At 39.2% G+C, this 21739-nt stretch overlaps 1 protein-coding gene across 3 annotated transcripts in view; it reads left to right on the forward strand.

The window, feature by feature from the left end:
* The window catches only part of ASB15 (ankyrin repeat and SOCS box containing 15), a 36464-nt gene extending 15014 nt beyond the window's left edge, over positions 1 to 21450 (forward strand). Inside the window, exons 6-11 of one of the 3 annotated variants that reach the window (XM_066262204.1) lie at positions 179 to 337; positions 7690 to 7935; positions 10243 to 10414; positions 12908 to 13478; positions 14413 to 14566; positions 19558 to 21450. In XM_066262204.1, coding sequence (XP_066118301.1) covers positions 179 to 337; positions 7690 to 7935; positions 10243 to 10414; positions 12908 to 13478; positions 14413 to 14566; positions 19558 to 19730 — 1475 coding nt within the window. In that variant the 3' untranslated portion in view covers positions 19731 to 21450. The remainder of the gene's footprint in view (positions 1 to 178; positions 338 to 7689; positions 7936 to 10242; positions 10415 to 12907; positions 13479 to 14412; positions 14567 to 19557) is intronic. The other 2 variants (XM_066262205.1, XM_066262206.1) reach the window with 2 other exon arrangements.
* Positions 21451 to 21739: the final 289 nt, after the last annotated feature.

A 21739-nucleotide genomic window follows, 5' to 3' on the forward strand; every position in this document is an offset into this window, starting at 1 on the left:
TTAGCTGTCAACTTGATTAGCAAGATTATCATTCGATAGACTTTACTCACATCTCCTTAGTCTTCACTTTTTTATCAATTGGCTTTCTTCAATTTAATATGTATATAATATATTATTCTGATCTGTGATATCCTCTAAATGAAGGCTTTTACTTTTACACAATGCTTTCACACCTCAGCATCCTATAAGACACTCTGGGAGTTCAAGACTGCTGATGGAGAAACACCCTTGACTTTGGCAGTCAAAGCTGGTCTGGTGGAGAATGTAAGAACTTTACTAGAAAAGGGAGTATGGCCAAACACCAAAAATGACAAAGGAAAGACACCTCTTCTGATTGGTAAATGACCTTTTTTTTTAGAATTTTTATAGTTTAAAACAAATAATAAATGTTTATTAAATATTTATTGGAAACCACTATATATTGGCTAAAATTATGTGACATCATCTCCTCCCATTCCCTGGGTTCCTCTGCTTTCTCCCATCTCACCTTTGCTAACACTTTTTTTTCTATTCCACAAAGAGGTCAAATGTATAATATCCTTCAGTACCAGCTAACCAGGAGGGATCCAAATGAGTTTTATGAGGCCAGAGCCACCAGTTCTAAAGGAATATGTTCTAGGAAGGGTCCAGCTGTAAGGAGGGTTGCATGTTTGGTAGATAGCCAGAGGAAAGAGGCAGAAAAGGGATTCCAAAGCAGGACTCCAGGTCCCCATCAGAACAATGATGCCAACCAGGAAGGAAGTGGAGTCAGCAGATTCCAAGTACTCCGATGCAGCCCTGGGCACCGATAAGGGGTTCACCACATAACACAGCAAAGAAACAATGATAAACCTAAAGGTGTCATTTGTCAGCTTCTTGTCAATCTTGTGTATTCTGCTGTTTGGTGACAAAAAAAATTGGCAGGTCTGTTTGCAGAAGCAGATGTTAGTTACTACCTACAAATGACCAGAGATAACATCTTTCTCTTAGGGACATGGGATTGTGGACTAAGAATTTGGGCTTTGGCATCTGAGAGTTGTGAATTTATTTTCTCCCAGTTTTATAGAGATATAATTGACATATAACATTGTATTGGTTTAACATGTATAACATGAGTTGTTTATGTGTATATTGTAAAATGATTACTACAATAAGTTTATTTTATTTATGTTACCTCATAGAGCTACAAATATTTTCCTATGATGAGTGCTTTTAAGATCTGCTTTCTTACCAACTTTTCAATACATAGTGTACTATTATTAGTTGAATTTAAGTGCCAGCTATGAGATTGCAGTTACGAGAGACAGCTCCCTCATGTACAAATGGAAACTATACTACCTATCATGCAGAATTGTTATAAAAATTAAAGTAAATATTCTAAACCCCTGCCACATGATAGATGCTCAGGAGAGAAGAGTCATTATATGGTGTGTGTGTGTGTGTGTGTGTGTGTGTGTGCACATGTGCAAGGCAAGAGGAGAAGACCTAAGATAATTCATCAGCAATCACAAGGAAAGCGAATAAAGCACCATGAGCTGTGGTCATAGCTAGTTAACACTCTCACAGCTCCTGTTCACAGAGAAATCACTAGAATTATAAAAACAACCTGAGCACTGTGAACAGAAAACTTAGACAAGTCATGACCATTAATAAAATATTTACATTCGACAACATTAATTCAACAACATCAATGCAACTAACAGTTTTTGAGAAGTTACACTGAGTCAGGTGCTGCGCTGGGCAGCACTTATATAAAGATGAATGGAACAGTCTTCTTCCCCTCCAGAAGCCCAGTAGGAGAGCTAGCAGTAACTTATATAGGAAATTTGTGTTACAAATACTGTAAGAACGGTGTGTCCTCAAAGTAAATTAGGGAAATAAGAAAGCACTAGATTTGCAAAGCTTTCAAAGAGATGGTCGCTCTTGAGTTGTGTCTTGGAGGATGCAAAGGGGTCGTCAGCAGACAGAGGAGGATAATGGGGAAGGCTTTCTGCCCTGGACGAAACTTGTTAAATATATAAGGTCACCACAGTCTGGGTCATTCTGATCTGATTCCTGCTTGCTTACTCGTCCCCTATGTCAGAACTTTCGGCCTCCCTAAATGCAGATTCAATTAGAAAATCTAATATTATAGTTAGAGCACTAGCAATGCTTTTGTAACAAAAAGCAAACACAGATACACAAAGTAAACAAATAGCAATGACTTAAAAAAAAAAGACATTTATTGCTCTCGCACACAATGTTTCAGAGTGTGTGGCCCCAGGATGACAGGGTGGCTTGGCCACCGTTACACAGAACTGTCAAATGTCACCATTTCCCAGCCAGCAGGAGGAGGAAAGGCACAGTCTTAGGAAAGCGTCTTCGCCTTTAAGAAGACAACCTTGACATTGCACATGGCATTTCCATTCATTAGCACAGAATTTGCCACATAGCCACACTTTGGTACAAGGCAGGCCTGGATCTGTAGACTCTACCTGGATAGACTGTGACCAGCTACAACTTGGAGTTTCTGTTGCTAAAAGGAAAAGAGGAAACATGAGTACAGAAGAACAGAAAGCTGTCTCTATACATATTAATTAGCCTTTTTGTCACCATAACATGGTGCTTTTCATAAATAAGCCAGAGTTTTTCTCCTGAGCTGGCACTAAAGCTCTAACTAGAAGATTCTCCCATGGGCTGATGCAGCACTGTGAAAGTGGTCTGTATTATTTTTGAAAAGGCATATACCATGGAGTATCTGCAACGACAACCATGTAGCTGTTGTTTCTATAGATAGCCTTCGATTTCGTCTTCTTTAAAAAGACGCACTTTTCCAGAGTTTGTATACCATCTCACTTTGCAAACATAGAATTAGTCTCCACTTACTATTCTCAACTCACTTATTTCTTAAGGGACAAAGAAGTCATGATTGTCACTCATCTGTGTTTTGTTTTGTGTTTTGCTTCTTTTAATTTTTTTAATGTTTGAAGCTCAAAACAGCATTAAGCATTTAAAAAATGTTTATTGATCTTAGAGAAAGAGGAAAGGGAACAGAGAAAGAGAAAGAGAGAGAAACATTGATTTGTTATTCCACTTATTTAGGCATTCATTGGTTGATTCCTGTACGTGCCCTGACCAGGGATCGGACCCACAATCATGGCGTATCAGGACAATGCTCTAACCAACTGAGCTAGCTAGCCAGTGCTCAGAGCATTAAACATTTGTATGCATTTCAAAGTTTCATCTGTTGGTTTCTGTCCTCAAGCAGTATCTGAAGTGTGAGAAAGGAACTTGATCATTGAGTTATCAGAGTCAAAATAGAATTAACCTTTGGAAATAATATATTTTAAAAACCAAATGGTGGAGATGCCAAGTTGGCTGCAAAATAGGTGGAAGCTACACTAACCTGCTCCTCGTGCCAAACTGGATTTACAGCTAAATTATAGCGCAATCAATCTGAATGACCAACTGAAGTCTAGCTGAACTGAAATATTATATCTGAGGATTTACAGAAGCTGCACAGAGACTGCTAAGAAGGGCGGAGACATGGAAAGGGCTGCCTCCCCCAACCCATGTGTGGCACTGAAGCTAGAGGGATAGCTCAGCTACAAAGTGCCCTCCCCCAGGAGCGTAGGGTCTCAACCCCATGCAGGGATTCCCAACCCAGAGCAACAGAGATGGGACGAGGAGCCCAGATAGCATCTGGTGATGAAAATCAGGGGGAAGTCAGTCCTCCTGGGAGAGAAGGGAGTGTGCTAGAGACCCAGATGCCGTATTCCCAAGGTTGAGCATTTCTGTTGTTCTGCCTAGGGAGAGCACTGCCCTATCCCCCAGCTCCTGGTGATACCATGTGCCATGCTTGGGTCTTGCAGAGGGGTCTGTGGGTTGCATGCAGCAGTGACGTTAGGGGCACTCTTTTTCAGGAGAAGCTCTTGGCAGAGACTCGGACAGTGATTGAACTGTGTAGCTTTGGAAAGGGGACCATTCTTCCTCACCTCAGTTGCACAATCAGCACCCCTGACCCCCACCTGTTGAATCACGTGATCTGCCCTGCTACTCCCTGTGGCCCTGGCTTGCTGAATTCAGTCCCACAGGAGGATTAAAGTGTGTACAGAGCTGGGGTTTTCAGAATGCATCTCCTGGGAAGACTTTTTCTGGAAATTAGATGGGCTGGTGCTGGGTAATTGGTCTGCACCATTGGGGAAGAGAGGAACCACTGCTTTCTCCTCTGTGAGCTCAGCCTGTCCTATTCCTCAATGGGAGACTCATTAGACTTGTCTTTCCAGCAGCTGGGACTCTGCCTGGCTAAGCTCAGTCCCATGAAGAGATCATGATGCTACTCAGAGCTGGGACCTTCAGTGCATATCTCCCCAGCCTAGAGGCTGTTGCCTGGGAGGGGAAAGAAGGGTCTGCCCCACCTATGAGGTTTGCCTGCATCACCCCAATATCTGGAATATGTTTGCTTAGAGGCCAGAGGAGACAAAGAAATATGCCCCAAATGAAAAAATAAGAGAAATCCTCAGAAAAAGAAATAGATGAAATAGAAGCAACCAAGATACCAGACACAGAGTTTAAAACAATGGTTATAACAGTTTTCAAGGACCTTAGGGGAAAAATGGATGATCTCAGTAAGAACTTAAACAAAGAGATAGTAATCATTAAAAGTGACATATAAACCATAAAAAAGAACCAGTCAGAAATAAAGAACACAATATCCCAAATAAAGAATATACTAGAAGAAATCAACACAGGTTAGATGAAGCAGAAGATCAAATCAGTTATTCAGAGAACAAGATAACATTAAGAACCCAAGCAGAGCATCAAAAAGAAAAGAAAATTTTTAAAAAGTTGAGGAAAGTCAAAGGGACCTCTGGGACAACATTAAGCATAGCAATATATGCACAATAGGAATACCAGAAAGAGAAGAGAGTGAGCAAGGGATAGAGAACTTGTTCGAATAAATAATTGTTGAAAACTTCCTTAACCAGGTGATGGAAGAAGTCTCACAAGTTCAGAAAGCACAGAGAGTCCCAGTCAAGAAGATACCAAATAGGCACACACCAAGACACATCGTAATTAAAAAGGCAAAGATTAAAGACAAAGAGAAAATCTTAAAAAGCAGCAAGAGAAGGACAGTTCCCTACAAGGGAGTTCTCATAAGACTGTCAGCTGATTTCTCAACAGAAACATTTCAGTTTTCTTCTTGAAGCTATGGGCTACTTGAAATTTTCTACTCACTGTCCATTAACGCAGGAAGGAGAGAAAAGAAAAAAAACTGCTGTTTTTATTTTTCTGAGCAACGCCAATTTTATTTCTCTTAACCCAATGCCATCATCATTGTATTTATTTATGGAGAACCTTAGATGACCAAAAAAACCACCATGTTTGGTCCCTCTAGGACTCTCCTTTCCCATCAGCCATTGGGCCCTTATGATGGTACTTCAGTGTATATAGTTACTTGCTAAGTGGTAGATATCTGATTTGTGGTGATCTGACACTTATTAAAGGGTTTTTTTTTTTTCACTTAAACTCCCTTTCTTCCCACCCTCTGAAGTTGGTGTCACCTTTCCCTAATCAGATAGCCACAGATTGTCTGGGCCACTGGAGCCTAGGGTACAGAAGCAACCAGTTAATTTTACTTCAGACATTTTCCTTCTCACAAAACAACATATATTTTCTTTACTCCAACGTCTCTTTCTGTCTTCCAATTCCTGTCAAGATGCCTCAGAAACGTCTTCTCTATTTGTATGTCATGTGAGTGAGCAAATAATTCACTGCTGACAAGTGATGTGAAGAAATTACCTGAGCAAAACACAAATACCCACAAAGTGACAAAAATTTAAAATAAAAAGCACCAGCCTACTTTATCTCAAGTAACAAACTATAGAAATGATCACTGAAAGTATAGTCTTAGTACCAGCCTACTTTAAAGTGTTCCAAGTAGCTAAAAACTATGGAAAATTCTAATTCCCTAACTCTGCAACTGAAACTTGGTTTCCTAAAGTGTCATTATTTAGGGTATATATGTGTATTTTTACTTCATAAATTATTTAATCTGTACTTTTGTTATACAAACACAGTGACTTACTAGTTTTCAATATTTTGGCCATTTATTGGATAAGAATGTCCTTGTGGGGGCTCTCCACAATTTGTGTTATTACTTTTCTGGAAGATCAAATATGTTCTTTCCAAAAAATTATATTGAAAAGGTTTATTCTTTAAAAAAGAAAACTACGTTAAGTAGGATATGGCTTATATATGCTGTTGTTTTCATGAAGGAATATGAAGCTCTGTGCACACTCTATTCTCTGAGTCAGGCAAAAGGAAAACATGCAATAGGAGCAAGAAGAGAAATGAGGATACACCTCTTAGTTCGTTTACCTTATTGATGTTTGCTCTGCAATAACACCAGCTAGGATGAGGTCATTCACTGTAATTAGAGTGGCCCGTGGCAGATGGGTCATTCAGAGAAAGGCATTTGTCAACAGACCTCGATTTAGACAGTGAGTAGGAGAAAAACTGAAATCTCGTGGCAGTGATGGCTTGCCTGCTTCTGAAGGTGGTGGGCAGAGTTTGTCTTCGTCCTCTTTTTATACCTTTTAGAGCCTCTTCCCTAGCCTTGGCCTTGGAGCCTTTCTGCATTCAGCCTCCTGGGTGCCCAGGATGTTCTCTGGGGCCCTATGTCTCTTCCTGCCTGTCCCGGTGAAGGCCAGGACTCTGAGTCTCTCTTCCAACATCAAACAGGATGGGCTTCGTCCCTAAGCTCTAAAGTTCCACAAGGGAGAACCACATCTGTTTTTTCCTGTTGACCACGGGGCCTTTCATAGAGCCAGCATGTACTGAATGAGTCAATGAATGAAACTGTATTTATCTCCCTCTGCAGGGAGTAGCGTACATCCTGTTGTTTCTTAATAAGATTTTATTTATTGATAAGAGAAACTGCATTACATCTTTTAGAAATCTTTATATCTAAGATGGGGACATCTGTTATTAATTGAAAGGGGGAAAACACTTTTAACAGTTAATTTCAATTACCAGAGTCAAGCAGACAGGGGGAGAGACAGCTGATTTAGTAAGCTTCTACTGTTGCAATCGATTCGCTGCCATAGACTTCATCTGTTTAGAACAACCAACCTCCTTAAATTCTAAACATTCTTATAGTGGAACGCCCATTAAGAAAGCAGGAAAGAGAAGTTCATTTTGCACTGCTATCCTTGGTGGGGAAAATAAAATTCTTTCTAGAAGTGGGAAAAACTTGATAAAGCTATTTGTACTTGTGGCTCCAGGATCCTAGAAATGATAAAATGATGTTAATAATAATAAGAGTTATCATTTACTGAGCTCCTAGTAAATGCTAAAGATTTTACATACACTATTTCATTTATACAACCCCAAAGAGGAGGTTATTTTTATTTTGTTAATGAAGAAATTAAAATGTAAAAAGATTATATACAACATCTTATCTGAGCAGTGTGTACTGTTTTACATGAAACTCTTGAACCTCTTCAGCTCAGGGTCTTAAAGCAAAGGCAGTATTATCTTGCATGCTTAAATTCCACAATAGAAGTGTGGATATAAGAAATGTAAGGCATATAAAAAATAGTATAGTCTCTTGTAGAAGAGAGTAGCTAATATCTCTTTCGATATTAAATTTGGTAACTTATAATACCATCTAAGATATTCCTGTTAACATGCCTACCACTGATTGTTCTTTTAAAAATCATCTTCAAGCTGTAAAAGAAGGCTCCTATGACATGGTGTCTGTTCTGCTCAAACACAACACCAGCCTTGACCAGCCCTGTGTCAAGCGATGGTCGGCAATGCACGAAGCAGCCAAACAAGGCCGCAAAGACCTCATAGCTCTGCTCCTGAGGCACGGTGGCGACGTCCACCTGAGAGACGGGTTTGGCGTCACACCACTAGGTGTCGCTGCTGAGTATGGCCACTGCGATGTGCTGGAACACCTAATCCACAAAGGTGCGTTCAAGGCATCGCACGGGCTTGCCTTTCCTTTTGCCTGTCGGACTTCCTTTCTTCCATTCCTTACTGGCATTTCATCCCTTCCTGAATGTAACTGGGCATCAGGCTTTGGTCCCCAGCTCTCAATAACCTACTCAGTAACCCCCTCTTCCACAATTCAGTTAAATCCTGTCCATGGTTACCTGCAAATCTGCATGCCCAGCCCTGATCGCTCTCCCTACGGACAGCCTAATTTTCACATCCATGGCTCACCAGGCCCTCACACTCATCTTCTCCTAAACAGAATTCCTCTTCTTTCACACTTTTGATTTAATAATTCCTCTCATCCAAGATTGAAAGCTTAGATTTACCTCTAAGTCTTCCATCACCTTCCTTTCCAAATCCAGCCAATGGCCGAGTGCTAGTGTCTCACTCACCTGTTCACCTTGGCAGGCCCTCTGCTTTGCATCCTGCAGGCCCCTCACATCTCCTCTGGACCAATGTGATCAGTTCTTAACTGTTCTCCAGGTTTCTAGTTTCCCAGTTGGCAAAGACTTATTGCATACTGTTCTCAGCTTCTCAGCCTAAAAGACAGCTGCAATTACTCAAAAAATCCTCAGTGGCTCCCCACTGCCCCCCGAGTCATACACAAGTCCCGAGGCATCACCCCGAATTGCTGTATCCAGTGTATCCCTCACTGCTTTCAACCTGCCATCCTGCACTCCACCCAAATTAGATGACAGTACTCCCAAACATCCCTCCCATTCCTGCTGCCAGGTTTGGGTCAGGTCTTTGCCTTCGTCTGGACTTCCGTCCAATGTGATTCAAAATCAATTTCTTGAGACACCTTCTCCCTAAAACCTGCCCTAATTCTTCCCAACAGATCGTGATATTGCCCCTCCTTTGAAACCACCAACGGCTTTATATAACTACAGAACCAGGAATTAAGAAACCAAATTCTGAAAACTAGTTTCCGCTACCTACTCATTGTCTGTCCCGAGCCTAGGTACTGAAACATTGCGTTCCCACTTTCCTCATCTGTAAATAAAGGTTAGGACCACTGATAACCAAGGAGCATCTATGGGGAAAAGACTAACATTCTTGAGGCTCCCAAAGTGCAGCCTCATTTAAATATTAAATAAGTTCTATGATGCCTGACCTATGGTGGCTCAGTGCATGGAGTGTGGACCTGGAGTGCCGGGCTTGCTGGTTCTAAGCAGTGGCCTTGCTGGGTCAAGGCACTTAGGAGAGACAATTACTTTGAATTGGTGCTACCCAATCCTCCCCTACTCTTCTCTCTCTCTCTCTCTCTCTCTCTCTCTCTCTCCTCTCCCTAAAAATCAATAAATAAGACCATTAAAGAAAAATAAATTTTATGATACAAACTGTATCAGCCTAGTTAGATGAGATGGAGTTTCACAGCAGTAAATAGCTTGCCCCCAGCTCCCACAGTCAACAGCAGACCTCTCTCCCCTCACTGTGCCACTAGTCCTGATGGCCTGTGATTGTTACAGTTTGTGATCTCTGATGCTATTCTGTTTTATTTCTCCTTTGAGTTTCTTAAAATATATTTTCTCATCTTAGGACCTTCCCTTGAGTCACACTCAGTGTTTACACATGGAAAACAGTTGATAAATATTTCTTGAAATAAAATAGACTCTTTACTGTGGTCTTAAAACTTAAAAGTCTCACTATCCTCCCTTTCCTGGGAGTATTTATCTATTACAGAAATTGACTTATTCTAGAAATTGACTAATTTCTCAGGTGTTCTAGTGATGCAAAGGTTTTCTAATAAAATGAAACATGCTGCATCATTGTTTATTACAAATATTGAGAACATAGATTTTTTTTGAGAGAGAGAGAAAGAGATAGGAAGGGAGAGGGAGGGAGGAGAGAGAAATGAGAAGTATTAAGTAGTAGTTGCTTCACTTAATTTGCTCATTGATTACTTTTCATATGTGCTTTGATCAGGGAGCTCAAGCAGAGCCAGTGACCCTTAGCTCAAGCCAGCAACCTTGGGCTTCAAGCCAGTGACCTTGGGCCTCAAGCCAGTGACCTTTGTGGACATTTTGATGATCCTGTGCTCAACCCCCCAAGCCTGTGCTCAAGCCAGCCATCTGGAGGTTTTGAACCCAAAAGAACCTCAGCATTCCAGGTCTATGCTCTATTCACTGCACCACCACCAGTCAGGCAAGAACATAGATTTCCCAACGCTATAGTTTTCATTTCAAGTCTTAACCAGAAAGGAAAACAACAAGCTATTATTAAGAAGCCCTATCTTGACAATCCATCCAGTTCTCACTGTGCCATGTGTTTTCCTGCCAGGGGGCGATGTGTTTGCTTTGGCCGATGATGGGGCATCGGTGCTGTTTGAGGCAGCAGGAGGGGGCAATCCTGATTGCATTTCTCTCCTGCTGGAATATGGAGGAAGCGGAAATGTACCTAACAGAGCTGGGCATCTTCCTATACACCGGGCTGCCTACGAGGGACATTATCTGTGAGTAATAAATCATAGCATGATCATTTTAAGTTAAATATACAAGATTGCATATACAGTGTAATCACAAGTCTCTCTATGGGATACCCTAAATCAGTGGTCCCCAACCTCCGGGCCGTGGACCGGTAGCGGTCCATGGGCCATTTGGTACCTGTCCGCAGAGAAAGAATAAATAACTTACATTATTTCCATTTTATTTATATTTAAGTCTGGACGATGTTTTATTTTTTAAAAATGACCAGATTCCCTCTGTTACATCCGTCTAAGACTCACTCTTGACGCTTGTCTTGGTCACGTGATACATTAATCCATCCCACCCTAAAGGTCGGTCCGTGAAAATATTTTGTGACATTAAACCGGTCCATGGCCCAAAAAAGGTTGGAGACCACTGCCCTAAATCCAAAAAAGAAATAGACAAATGTTCAAAAGTGTTGTTCTTCTAAACATTCATCTGATTTCCCCCTTCTTTTTATATTTTTATTTTTAAAAATTAAAAATAATTACAGTTGACATACATTATATTTGAGATGTACATCATAGTGTTTAGACATAAGTGCTCACCCTGATAAGTTTAGTACCCATCTGACATCATACATAGTTACTATAATATTATTGACTATGTTTCCTATACTGTAATTTACATCCAATGACTATTTTTATACCTGTCAATTTGTACTTTTTTATTGCTTTATCTTTTTCACCCATCTCCAAAAGAGGCCCACACCAAGACACATCATATTTTTGTACTTTATAAAATTTCCACATTGACTGTATACCACTTTTACAATGAAGAGTTATTCTTTTAGAAGGAAGTTACACATGAGAATTCTTCACAAGCCCCTCAAATATGCCTTCCTGTTTTTTTAAGGGTAGTTTAAAAAGACTACAGAGTTTCTAAGTTTTTTACCCTTTGCAAAGAATCAAAATTTGTGAAAATACTATCAGTATTACTCCACGTATGTAACAATGTGTATGGTTATTATAGTATTGATATAATGTCAACTATATTATTGAGTAGAAAAGTCTCATCTTATAATGATTCCTTTATTCCAAAAAAAAATGTTTCATAGATTTTTAAATCACAGATCATGCCACAATTGGCACATCAATAGAAGTCTATAATCATTATATTAAACCACTGGCCATGAGAAGTTGGGTTTAGACAATTAAATATATTTGATAAATTCAAAAACTTTGAAATACTTAGACTCTGTCCCCTTCAGTGGCCACATTAGCTAAATGGCCAATGACATAATTGACGCTAGGTGACATGTTGTTAAAGTTTACCTGGATTTGTTCCCAGTGTTCATAAATTCACACATGATACCTCTGAATTAGGCACAAGAGATCAAGTTATCCTTGCTGGTGGCTCTCATACACGTCTAGTTGGTTAGTCAGGTGTGAAATTTACAACTATCACAAGTTCCTTTTTTTAAAAATTATAATTGACATACAATATCATATTAGCTTTAGGAGTACAACCTGGTGATTAGACATTATATAACTTGCTAAGTGGTTATCCTGATAAGTCTCAAACCCATCTAACACCACACATAGTTCTCAGAATATTATTGACTATATTCCCTATGCTTTACTTTACTTCCCCATGACTATTCTGTAACAACCAATTTGTATTTCTTAATTCCTTTACCTTTTCCACATACCCCATAACCCTCCTCCCATCAAGTCAAAATATTTTCTGTATCTATGAGTCTGTTTCTCTGCCTCTTGTGCATTTATTTTGTGTTCTAGATTCAATTGTTGATAGATATGTGCTTATTGCCACAGTTCTTGGAAACATAAGCTGTGGTTGGTTATCTCAGTTGGACTGACATAAGGTTGATGAAATAATAAAGGATCATCTTACGGCTAATAATTCAATTTCAAGTTATATTGAAGCAGACAGGATATACATGGCCAATGTTAAAGCATGGATAGTGAAAGAGAAGTAATGAATGAGAATTCAAGAGGCCTAAATTCTAATACTTGTTCCATGTCTGTGTGACCTTGGACAAGTCATTTCACATCTTCAGACTTCATATTGCTGTTCTCTTAAATGAAACAGTTGCACTAAGTGATGTTCAAGGTCACTAATGGTCAAGAGTATGAAATGTTTCTCTATGGCATCAGATGACTTACTTTTCTTTTATATTTTTCATTAAATAGCATTGGTTGATTATACATATTATGTTTTTCAAAGAATTGGAAGATGGGGAGGATTCTTGAGGAACCAAAATTCTTGGACCAAACATAAGATCCTAGATGATCTCCAGGAATATTTAGAATGGGATGTTAATAAAAACTAAACTAAATTACACTAAACTAAATAGCAAGTCGATGGACAAAGTAAAGGAATGTGGTCATCTAGCCAAAGTAAAGGAAACTAAACAAATTGCATTAATTATTTCATGAGAAAGCTGTTTTAATTGATTTCTTGACTGTTTTCCTACCATATTTATTTTATTATTATTATTTTTTTAAATTTTATTTTAGTGCACTGAAGTATCTTATCCCAGTAACATCCAAGAACGCAATCCAGAAAAGTGGGCTGACACCAATTCACTCAGCAGCAGATGGGCAAAATGTCCAGTGCCTCGAACTGCTCATTGAAAATGGCTTTGATGTCAATGCTCTGCTTGCTGACCACATTTCCGAGAGCTATGACGATGAGAGGAAGACTGCGCTATATTTTGCTGTTTCTAATAACGATATCCACTGCACAGAAGTCCTCTTGAATGCAGGTGCAGACCCCAACTTAGATCCCCTCAACTGTCTGCTGGTGGCAGTGAGAGCCAATAACCATGAAATTGTCCTGCTGCTTCTCTCCCATGGAGCTAACGTCAATTGTTATTTTATGCATGTGAATGACACTCGCTTTCCCAGTGCCATTCAGTATGCCCTGAACGATGAGGTAATGCTGAGGCTCTTGCTGAATAACGGCTATCAGGTGGAGCTGTGCTTTGAGTGCCTGCACGGGGACATCTTTGGGAATTCGTTTGTGTGGTCAGAGATAGAGGAAGAGGTCCTGCCGGGCTGGACGTCTTGTGTAATAAAGGATAACCCGGTGAGTTGCCTACATCCTTTTGTTCTGCACGTTGGGTCATCATCCCAACTTTGACTCATTTACAGGTGTAACAAGAAGAGAAAAAGCAACTCTTCTATATTTTTCTCATTCTCAAATTTTTGTTGGCAATAGTATGGGGATATAAGTGTAAAACTAGGCACCAAAGAGATGTTTGTTTTTCTTGGGTTGGAAACTGAATGAAGAAGAATGTGAAAATGGGCCCTGGCCAGTTGGCTCAGTGGTAGAGCATCGGCCTGGCATGCAGGAGTCCTGGGTTCAATTCCCAGCCAGGGGACACAGGAGAAGTGCCCATCTGCTTCTCCATTCCTCCCCCTCTCCTTCCTCTCTGTCTCTCTCTTCCCGTTCCACCGCCAAGGCTCCATTGGAGCAAAGTTGGCCTGGGCACTGAGGATGGCTCCATGGCTTCTGCCTCAGGTGCTAGAATAGTTCTGGTTGCAACAGAGCAATGCCTCAGATGGGCAGAGCATCGCCCCCTGGTGGGCATGCCGGGTGGATTCCGGTCGGGTGCATGCGGGAGTCTGTCTGACTGCCTCCCTGTTTCCAACTTCAGAAAAATACAAAAAAAAAAAAAAAAAAAAAAAAAGAATGTGAAAATGTATGCGATTAATAATAAGCTTATTTGGTGGAATATTGTGATTAGCAGCATGGACGGAGAATCATAGGAGGGTCACGATTCTTCCATATTTTGTTGGCTATAATCACATCTGAGCCATGCACTTAACTCCAGGACCATGACTTCAGAGAAACAAGCAACAATTTGTTGTTGTTGTTGTTGTTGTTGTTATTTGCTCCTTACAAGAAGGGACTGTTTATTTCCTGTAAAGAGACAAAGACAGTTTTGATAACAAAATCTAGTGTTTCTGTATATGGCATATAAAAGTGCTACTGAATTAAATTTTTTCAATTCTCTCAGTTCTGTGAGTTTATTACAGTCCCTTGGATGAAGCACTTGGTGGGCAGCGTTATCCGTGTGTTAATAGATTACATGGATTACATCCCTTTGTGCTCTAAACTGAAGTCAGCACTTGAACTACAGAGAGAATGGCCGGAAATCCGTCGAATACTAGGTAAAAACAAGTTTTGCCCACAATTTTTTTAAATGAAAAAATGTTTGTAGGAGAACTTTTTTTATGTCATCTTTGATACTTTTTCAGTGCTGCACTCTATTTTCAGAATTATGTTTCTTAGAACCATCCTCAACATTCCATATAGTTTAAGATACTTATTTCTAGCTTTTTTGATACTTTCCAACTCTTTAATCATATTGTGGGTAATGTTATAACTATATTAACATTCTAACAAGAACTCCATTTTTAAAAATCAACTTCTATAATATCATAAAGTATGTAGACTGTCATCCCCATATGGGCAGCGATCAGTTTGGTTTATTTTTGTATGCTTAAGGCTAGGCATAATTCCTAGTAAGTGGTAGATACCCAATAACTATTGAGTGAATGAATGGTGTGAATTAGAATTATCCTTTCTGCTATACTCTCTCTCAAGTGTTTATTGACAGTCTTTTCATCAGAAGTTTATATTATAGGCAGGCTACTCTGTCTTCTCCAGGTTAAAGTTTAGTTATAATCATAAAAGTGAATTATATTACAAATGTTTCAATAAAATTGCAGCTAACATCACTTCAACAATGCATAGAAACCAGAAAAAAAATAATAGACTGGAGAGATTTTTCTCTTTCAAAATATGGGTTTGAAAAAATAGGTTTATTTTATTTTATTTTATTTTATTTTTTATTCAGTGAGAAGAGGGGAGGCAGAGACAGATTCCTGCATGCACCACGACTGGGATCAACCTGGCAAGCCCACTAGGGGGTGATGCTCTGCCCATCTGGGGTATTGCTATGTTGCTCAGTAACTGAGCTCTTCTTAGTGCCTGAGGCAAAAGCCATGGAGCCATCCTCAGTGCCCAGGGCCAACTCGCTCCAATCAGGCCATGGCTACAGAAGGAGGAGAGAGAGAGAGAAGCCAAGGGGGAAGGGGGAAGAAGCAGATGGGTGCTTCTCCTGTGTGCCCTGACCAGGAATCGTACCCCAGATATCCACATGCTGAGCCAACAGTCTACCACTGAGCCAACCAGCCAGGGCCTTGAAAAAATAGGTTCCAAAGCCTGCTTGCACACCAATTTAATTTATGGAGCCTAAAGAGGCATCACAGAACTTTACATTACCTTTATATATTCTGGCACTCTTAGTAAACCTAAATTAGCCTTGAATGAAATAGCAAAACTTCAACTGATTCTTTAGGATCAGGCAAATTTTATGTAAATTAGGTTTATTATATTTTTCACTCAACAAGCTGAAACTTAAAATGTTGAGCTGATTCACGTACCAAATTTGTTAGTATAAAGTTCTATAAAAGGAAATATCAGTGATAAAGTGGTTTTCACTTAAACATTCAGTTTCAATCAAAACCTCTATATTAAATCAATTCATCTGAATTTTGTGGGAAAGATGGAGACCATGGTGAGAAGGAGTGATGGTTCAACCCAATGCACATTTGGAAGTAAGCTTGGATTTTCCTAGAGTGATTTCCCCTGGAATGAGTTCTACAATAGAAGAGACTTTACAGGAAAATAACTGGAATCTTAAAGAATCTGAGGAGATTGGAAGCCTAGAAATTGACCTCTGGGGTCAGATGGACCTAGAATGGAATGAAATTCTGGCCCTGTCTCAGAGTAGAATTGCGGGGTTCTATATATCATTCAGGGCTAATATTTTCATGTAAACAAACCACAACTCATTGTGTCACTCTCCTTTTATTGAGGAGAAAAGAATTTTTTATTTTATGAAAAAGAACCAAGGTTGTTGTGGGCATTTAAAGACATGATGCTTGTAAGATGCTTAGAATACTATTCAAAACACTAAAAACACTTAATAAATTTAGCGAGTCTAAAAACTACAATATTAGGGTTTTTATATTATCTTTATTACATGGTAAGTTTGTCTAAAGTATGAACTGTAGATGTGAAACATGAAGCCCTCACAACCTGTATTATCATGCTAATTTTTATCAATAAAAAACCAAGGCTAAGGGGAATTACAAAACAGTCCCTATGAGTTCATGAAACTAAGCTGTCAGGCCTCCCTCTCTGAATGGAGGCCACACTGGGAGTAAAGTCGAAAGGAAGAAGCAGGACAGAGATGAGAGTGGGCCACATCAGTGAGGTGGCCAACAAAGCTGGAAGCCTCAGAGCAAGACACCATATTCTGGGTCATTGCAAGAAAGCACAAGAATAGGAACCTCTGTTAACTTAAAAGAGCTATCTTGAACTTAACTTCCTTCCAGAAATTCAAAACAACAAAATTTACATAAAAATGAGCAACAGAAAAGCATCACAGTCCTGACCAGATAGCTCAGTTGGTTAGAGCACTGTGGTCCCGAAGTGCAGAGGTTGCCAGTTCAATCCCTGGTCAGGGCACACACAGGAACAGATCGATGTTCCTCTCTCTCTCTCTCTCTCTCTCTCTCTCTCCCCCTTCATCTAAAATCAATAAAATAAACATTAAAAAAAAGAATCACAATCAAATCCCATATATATTAATTATAAGAAAAAATAAAAATAGACATGTCAAAGTAAAAATATTGTCCATTCTGTAGTATAGGGATAGCACACTGAGATGGTGATGCTCTAAAGGAGTGATTCCTGTGAAAGTCAGAACAGTGGTCCTTACGGAGGGGAGTACACGGACGGAGCTTGGGATGGATTGCAGATGGAATTCTGGGACGGCTGGGGAAGGTCTTTTATTTATGACACGGGAGGTCATTAAAGATGTTGACCTAATAATCACTTCTAATAACTTAAGAAACTCTACATTTGTTCAGTTGCTCTATCTATATTTCATTTTACAACGAAAAGGTTAAAACGTTTTGGAGATTGTAACGGCAAAACCCCTAAAGCTTAGACAAATTAATTTTCCAAAGTTGTAGCCAGAGACAGTAACAAAGCAAGAATTCCAACCCTTGTCTGTCTCCTTTCAAAACATGGCTCTTTCTCCAATACCACTATGCTTCCTGTCATAGATCAGATTTTGCTTCTAATTGGTAATTAATTTTTTATGTGTTTATCTTAAGAAATTATGATCAATTCTTATAACTTCAGAAAGGCAATCCAACTAAAAATAAGAGGACGGTTTTGGGTTGTTTCAGTCATACATTATTGCAACCAGTGTCAGTTGATTGCTATGTGTATGGTCAACCACTGGATGTCAGGATTCCTCCAGATATACAGAAGGCAACATCTTTGTTGAGGAAGAAAATAAAATAGTTCATTCTGCCTATTTCGGTAACAATTATTTTGCCTCAATAGTTTCTAAAAAACATTGTTTTTATTTTTTATAATAAAGATCATTTAATTGTTTATCATCTCAAACGTAACAGAAATGTGATGTCTTTTACTTTTGAATTGAGTGATAGTTCACATTATTGAATGGTGAAAGCATACTAAGCACTTTACTAATATTTTACATGAATAAATTTGTTTGATCTTCAAACAACCCTATGAGCTAGGTCCTACTTTTATCCACATTTCACAGATGAGAATACTGAGTTCACAGAGGTTAAGTAACTCGTCCAACATCACACAAATACTAAACGGAGAGGCAAGATTTTAATCCAATCTGACCACGTCCAAAGCCTATGGCTGAGCCGGTGTGCTATGCTGTCCTGTCACTAGCTCGCATCGCTGAGATAATGTGCCAATACTCTAACTGCAATATAGATAAAGTAAGGGGGGAAAATAAACACTAATTCTTATATTTAACCTTAATACATTTATTATTATTTTTATTATTAAGCGAAGGCGGGGAGGCACAGAAACAGACTCCCGCATGCGGCCCAACCAGGATCCATCCAGAAAGCCCCCTGCAGGGTGATGGTCTGCCCATCTGGGGTCGCTGCTCTGTCACTCACCAACTGAGCTATTTTTGCACCTGAGGTGGGGTCATGGTGCCATCCTCGGTGCCTGGGGACAACTTGCTGAAACCATCAAACCATGACTGTGTGTATGTGTGGAAGAGGAGAGGGGGGAGAGAATGAAAGAGAGAAGGATGAGGGGGGGGGGTGGAGAAGCAGGTGGGCACTTCTGTGTGTCCTGACCAGGAATAGAACCCAGGACTTCCACACACCAGGGACGCTCTACCACTGAGCAAACTGACCAGGGCAATAGATTTTTTTTTTAAATATAAAATATTTAAGTGTAGGACACTGAAACAAAACTAAGAGTCATGGACATATGGAAACATTTGCATCAGATGTTTCCTGGATGATTATTCATTAGAAAGACTGGTAGAAGAGAGAAAAAGTAAAGAAATGTATATCTATAATATTCAATTTAAAAAAAATAAGTAAGAGGAAATGTGAGCACTTGTTCTCTTAAATCAAGTTCATTCATTCATTTATAAATACCCTAGTTGGCCTTGGCTCAGTAATAGAGCACCCACCCAGTATGTGGACATCCTGTGTTCAATTCCTGGTCAGAGCACAAAGGAGAAGCGACTATCTGCTTCTCTACTTCTTCTCCCTCTTCCCCTCCCACAGCTATGGCTTGATTAGTTTGAGCACATCATTCCTGAGCACTGAGGATGGCTCTGTGGAGTCTCTGCCTCAGGTGCTAAAAATACCTTGGTTGCAAACATGGCCCCAGATGGGCAAAGCATCAGCCCCAGATGGAGGTTGACCTGTGGATCCTGGTCAGTGTGCATGCAGGAGGAGTCTGTCTCTCTATTCTCCCTTCTTCTCACTTGGAAAAAGACCAAAAAAAAAAAAAAGAGAAAGATCCTGGTTGAACACCCCCTATGAGCCAGGCTATCCCCTTGACCCAGAGACAAACTAAATGTCTACCTTCCTGGAGCTTACATTCTAGAGGAATGGTCTGGAAGGCTTCAATACAGTTTGAGTTCACTTTAAGTCACCAATTGCTGACATGTGTATAAATGTTTTTCACAATAACACTATTCATGTTATTCTAAAACAATCTATATATGCCAGATCAATCCACTAATACTGGTTTTTATTTTTGCTTGTTTTTTTCCCATTCAATTTAGAGAACCCTTGCTCATTAAAGCATTTGTGTCGGTTAAAAATCCGAAGACTCATGGGACTCCAGCGACTCTGCCAGCCAGCCTCAATGGAGAAGCTTCCTGTCCCACCACCTATTCAAAGATACATATTATTTAAAGATTATGATCTCTATGGGAAAGAGCTAAACTTGCAATAATTTAAAAAATAATATTTTAAAATGTGATTTTAAAAATATTTTTAAATGCGATTCCCTAAGAGTATTTCTTGGAATCATTTTACATCCTTAGGTGTATTTAAATCCATTAGCAATTTTATAACAGGATCCTGTGTTCTTATAAGAATACTGTACTTTATACCTTTAAAGACCTTTGCATTGTTATTTTTAAAATTTAAGTATAGCTGATACATAATATTACATTGGTTATATTAGTTACAGCTGTACAATGTAGTGATTTGACATTTTTATACCTTCTAATGTGATTGTCCTACTAATTCTAGTAATCATTTGTCACCATGCGAATTTAGTACAATATTACTTTTCACCCATTCCCCTATTCTTCCACCTGGTAACCATCCCTTCGGTTACATCATGATTTTTTTTAAGCAAGTCAATATTTTGTATTTGAATTTCTATTGATTTTCTTCACTTGCATCAAGTCTTCAAATTCTCTCTATCAAGTGGCTCCTACAATGTCCATCAGCAACTCTCTCTTGTGTTTGTAAAAGAAACACTTTCTCAAACCACATCTTCAGGCAGTTACTGAACCTTCCTCTCCTCTCTCTCACGGCCAAGCTGCATGAAAGAGTCCCTTCCTGCCTGCAGATTCATAGGTCGTATCTGGCTCCTGCTCCCTCCACTGCCCTTCTCAAGGCCCTGAACTTCTTGTTGATAATTTCAATGAGTATTCTCCAGTCCTTTAACAGACACTGCAGCACCTGACACTCGCCTGCTCCCTCCTTGGAAAGGTCTTTCCTTGGTTTCCACAACACCTTGGTGTCTCAGCTCCCCTCCCCAACTGTGTTGTTTCTGGCTTCCTTCTGCATTGCTCATCTCCTGCCAACCCTTTTGTAATATGTCTCAAGCCCTCGTGTCTCCTTATGCTACATTCTCTGGGGCATCTCATCCACATCTGCAGTTTTGATTACTGCCTGCATATGGTTAACTACAAATTTTATATCTGAAGTCTAGCTCTTTCCCGCATATGCTTGAGATCTGTGTCGACAGTTGCCCTAATAAACATGAACACAGACACCTCAAGTTCAACATATCCCAAATTAACTCTATCTTCCTCTGCCAAAAAGCTCTTTCTATTACATTCTGTAGCTCAATGATTAGCGCAATTATCAATTCAGTTTCCCAAGTCAAAAACGTGAACATTAGCCTTGACTATCTCATTTTCCTTATGCAATATAATAGATCACCAGATCCTGGTAAGTATCTCTCTGGAAGTGATTTTGTACTCAGTCTCATTGATTCGACCCTAATTCCAGCGGTTATCTCCAGTTGCCTGGGGTACTAGGGTGCAGCCTGACTGGCCGTCCTTCAGGCTGTCTTGCCCCATTCAACATGCATTCTGCATACAACATCCCACAGCGATTTTTACAAATGTCAGTAGAGTTTCACTCCCCTGCTTAAAACCATTTCCATTGCTCATAGGATAAAGTACAAAGTTCTTCCATGGCCCTTCATGATCTAATTTCCTGCCTTTCTCCTTAGTCTTATCGCTTGATAGCTCCCTCACCCCTCCCCTTCAACTGTATTCAACACCTTTCAGAAGTTTATTCTTTCAATAGTGATTCTCAGACTTATGTAAAATCTATACATCAGTATATCAGTAACTTTTGTTTTAATAATTTTAAAAATAAGGTCTTTTGTTTAAATATATAAAGAGGATCCCAGGTAGAGGGATAAGAAAATGCAAATTATATATATTTATTTTATATATTATATATATGAATTATATTATTCATATATGATATATTATATATATATTTACATATAATATATAAATATAAAAATATATATCTAAAAACATATACCTACATATCATTTATAAAGAAATCATATATATTTATATATAAATATAAAAATCATATGTATTTACATATATAAAATATATATAACATATAACTAGATATATATGTTCATATATGTCACCTACTATCAATGTCATTTCATAATAGAGAAGCCATTTTAATGCCAGA

The sequence above is a fragment of the Saccopteryx bilineata genome, chromosome 2, assembly GCF_036850765.1.
Source record: "Saccopteryx bilineata isolate mSacBil1 chromosome 2, mSacBil1_pri_phased_curated, whole genome shotgun sequence".
Classification (NCBI taxonomy): Eukaryota; Metazoa; Chordata; class Mammalia; order Chiroptera; family Emballonuridae; genus Saccopteryx; species Saccopteryx bilineata.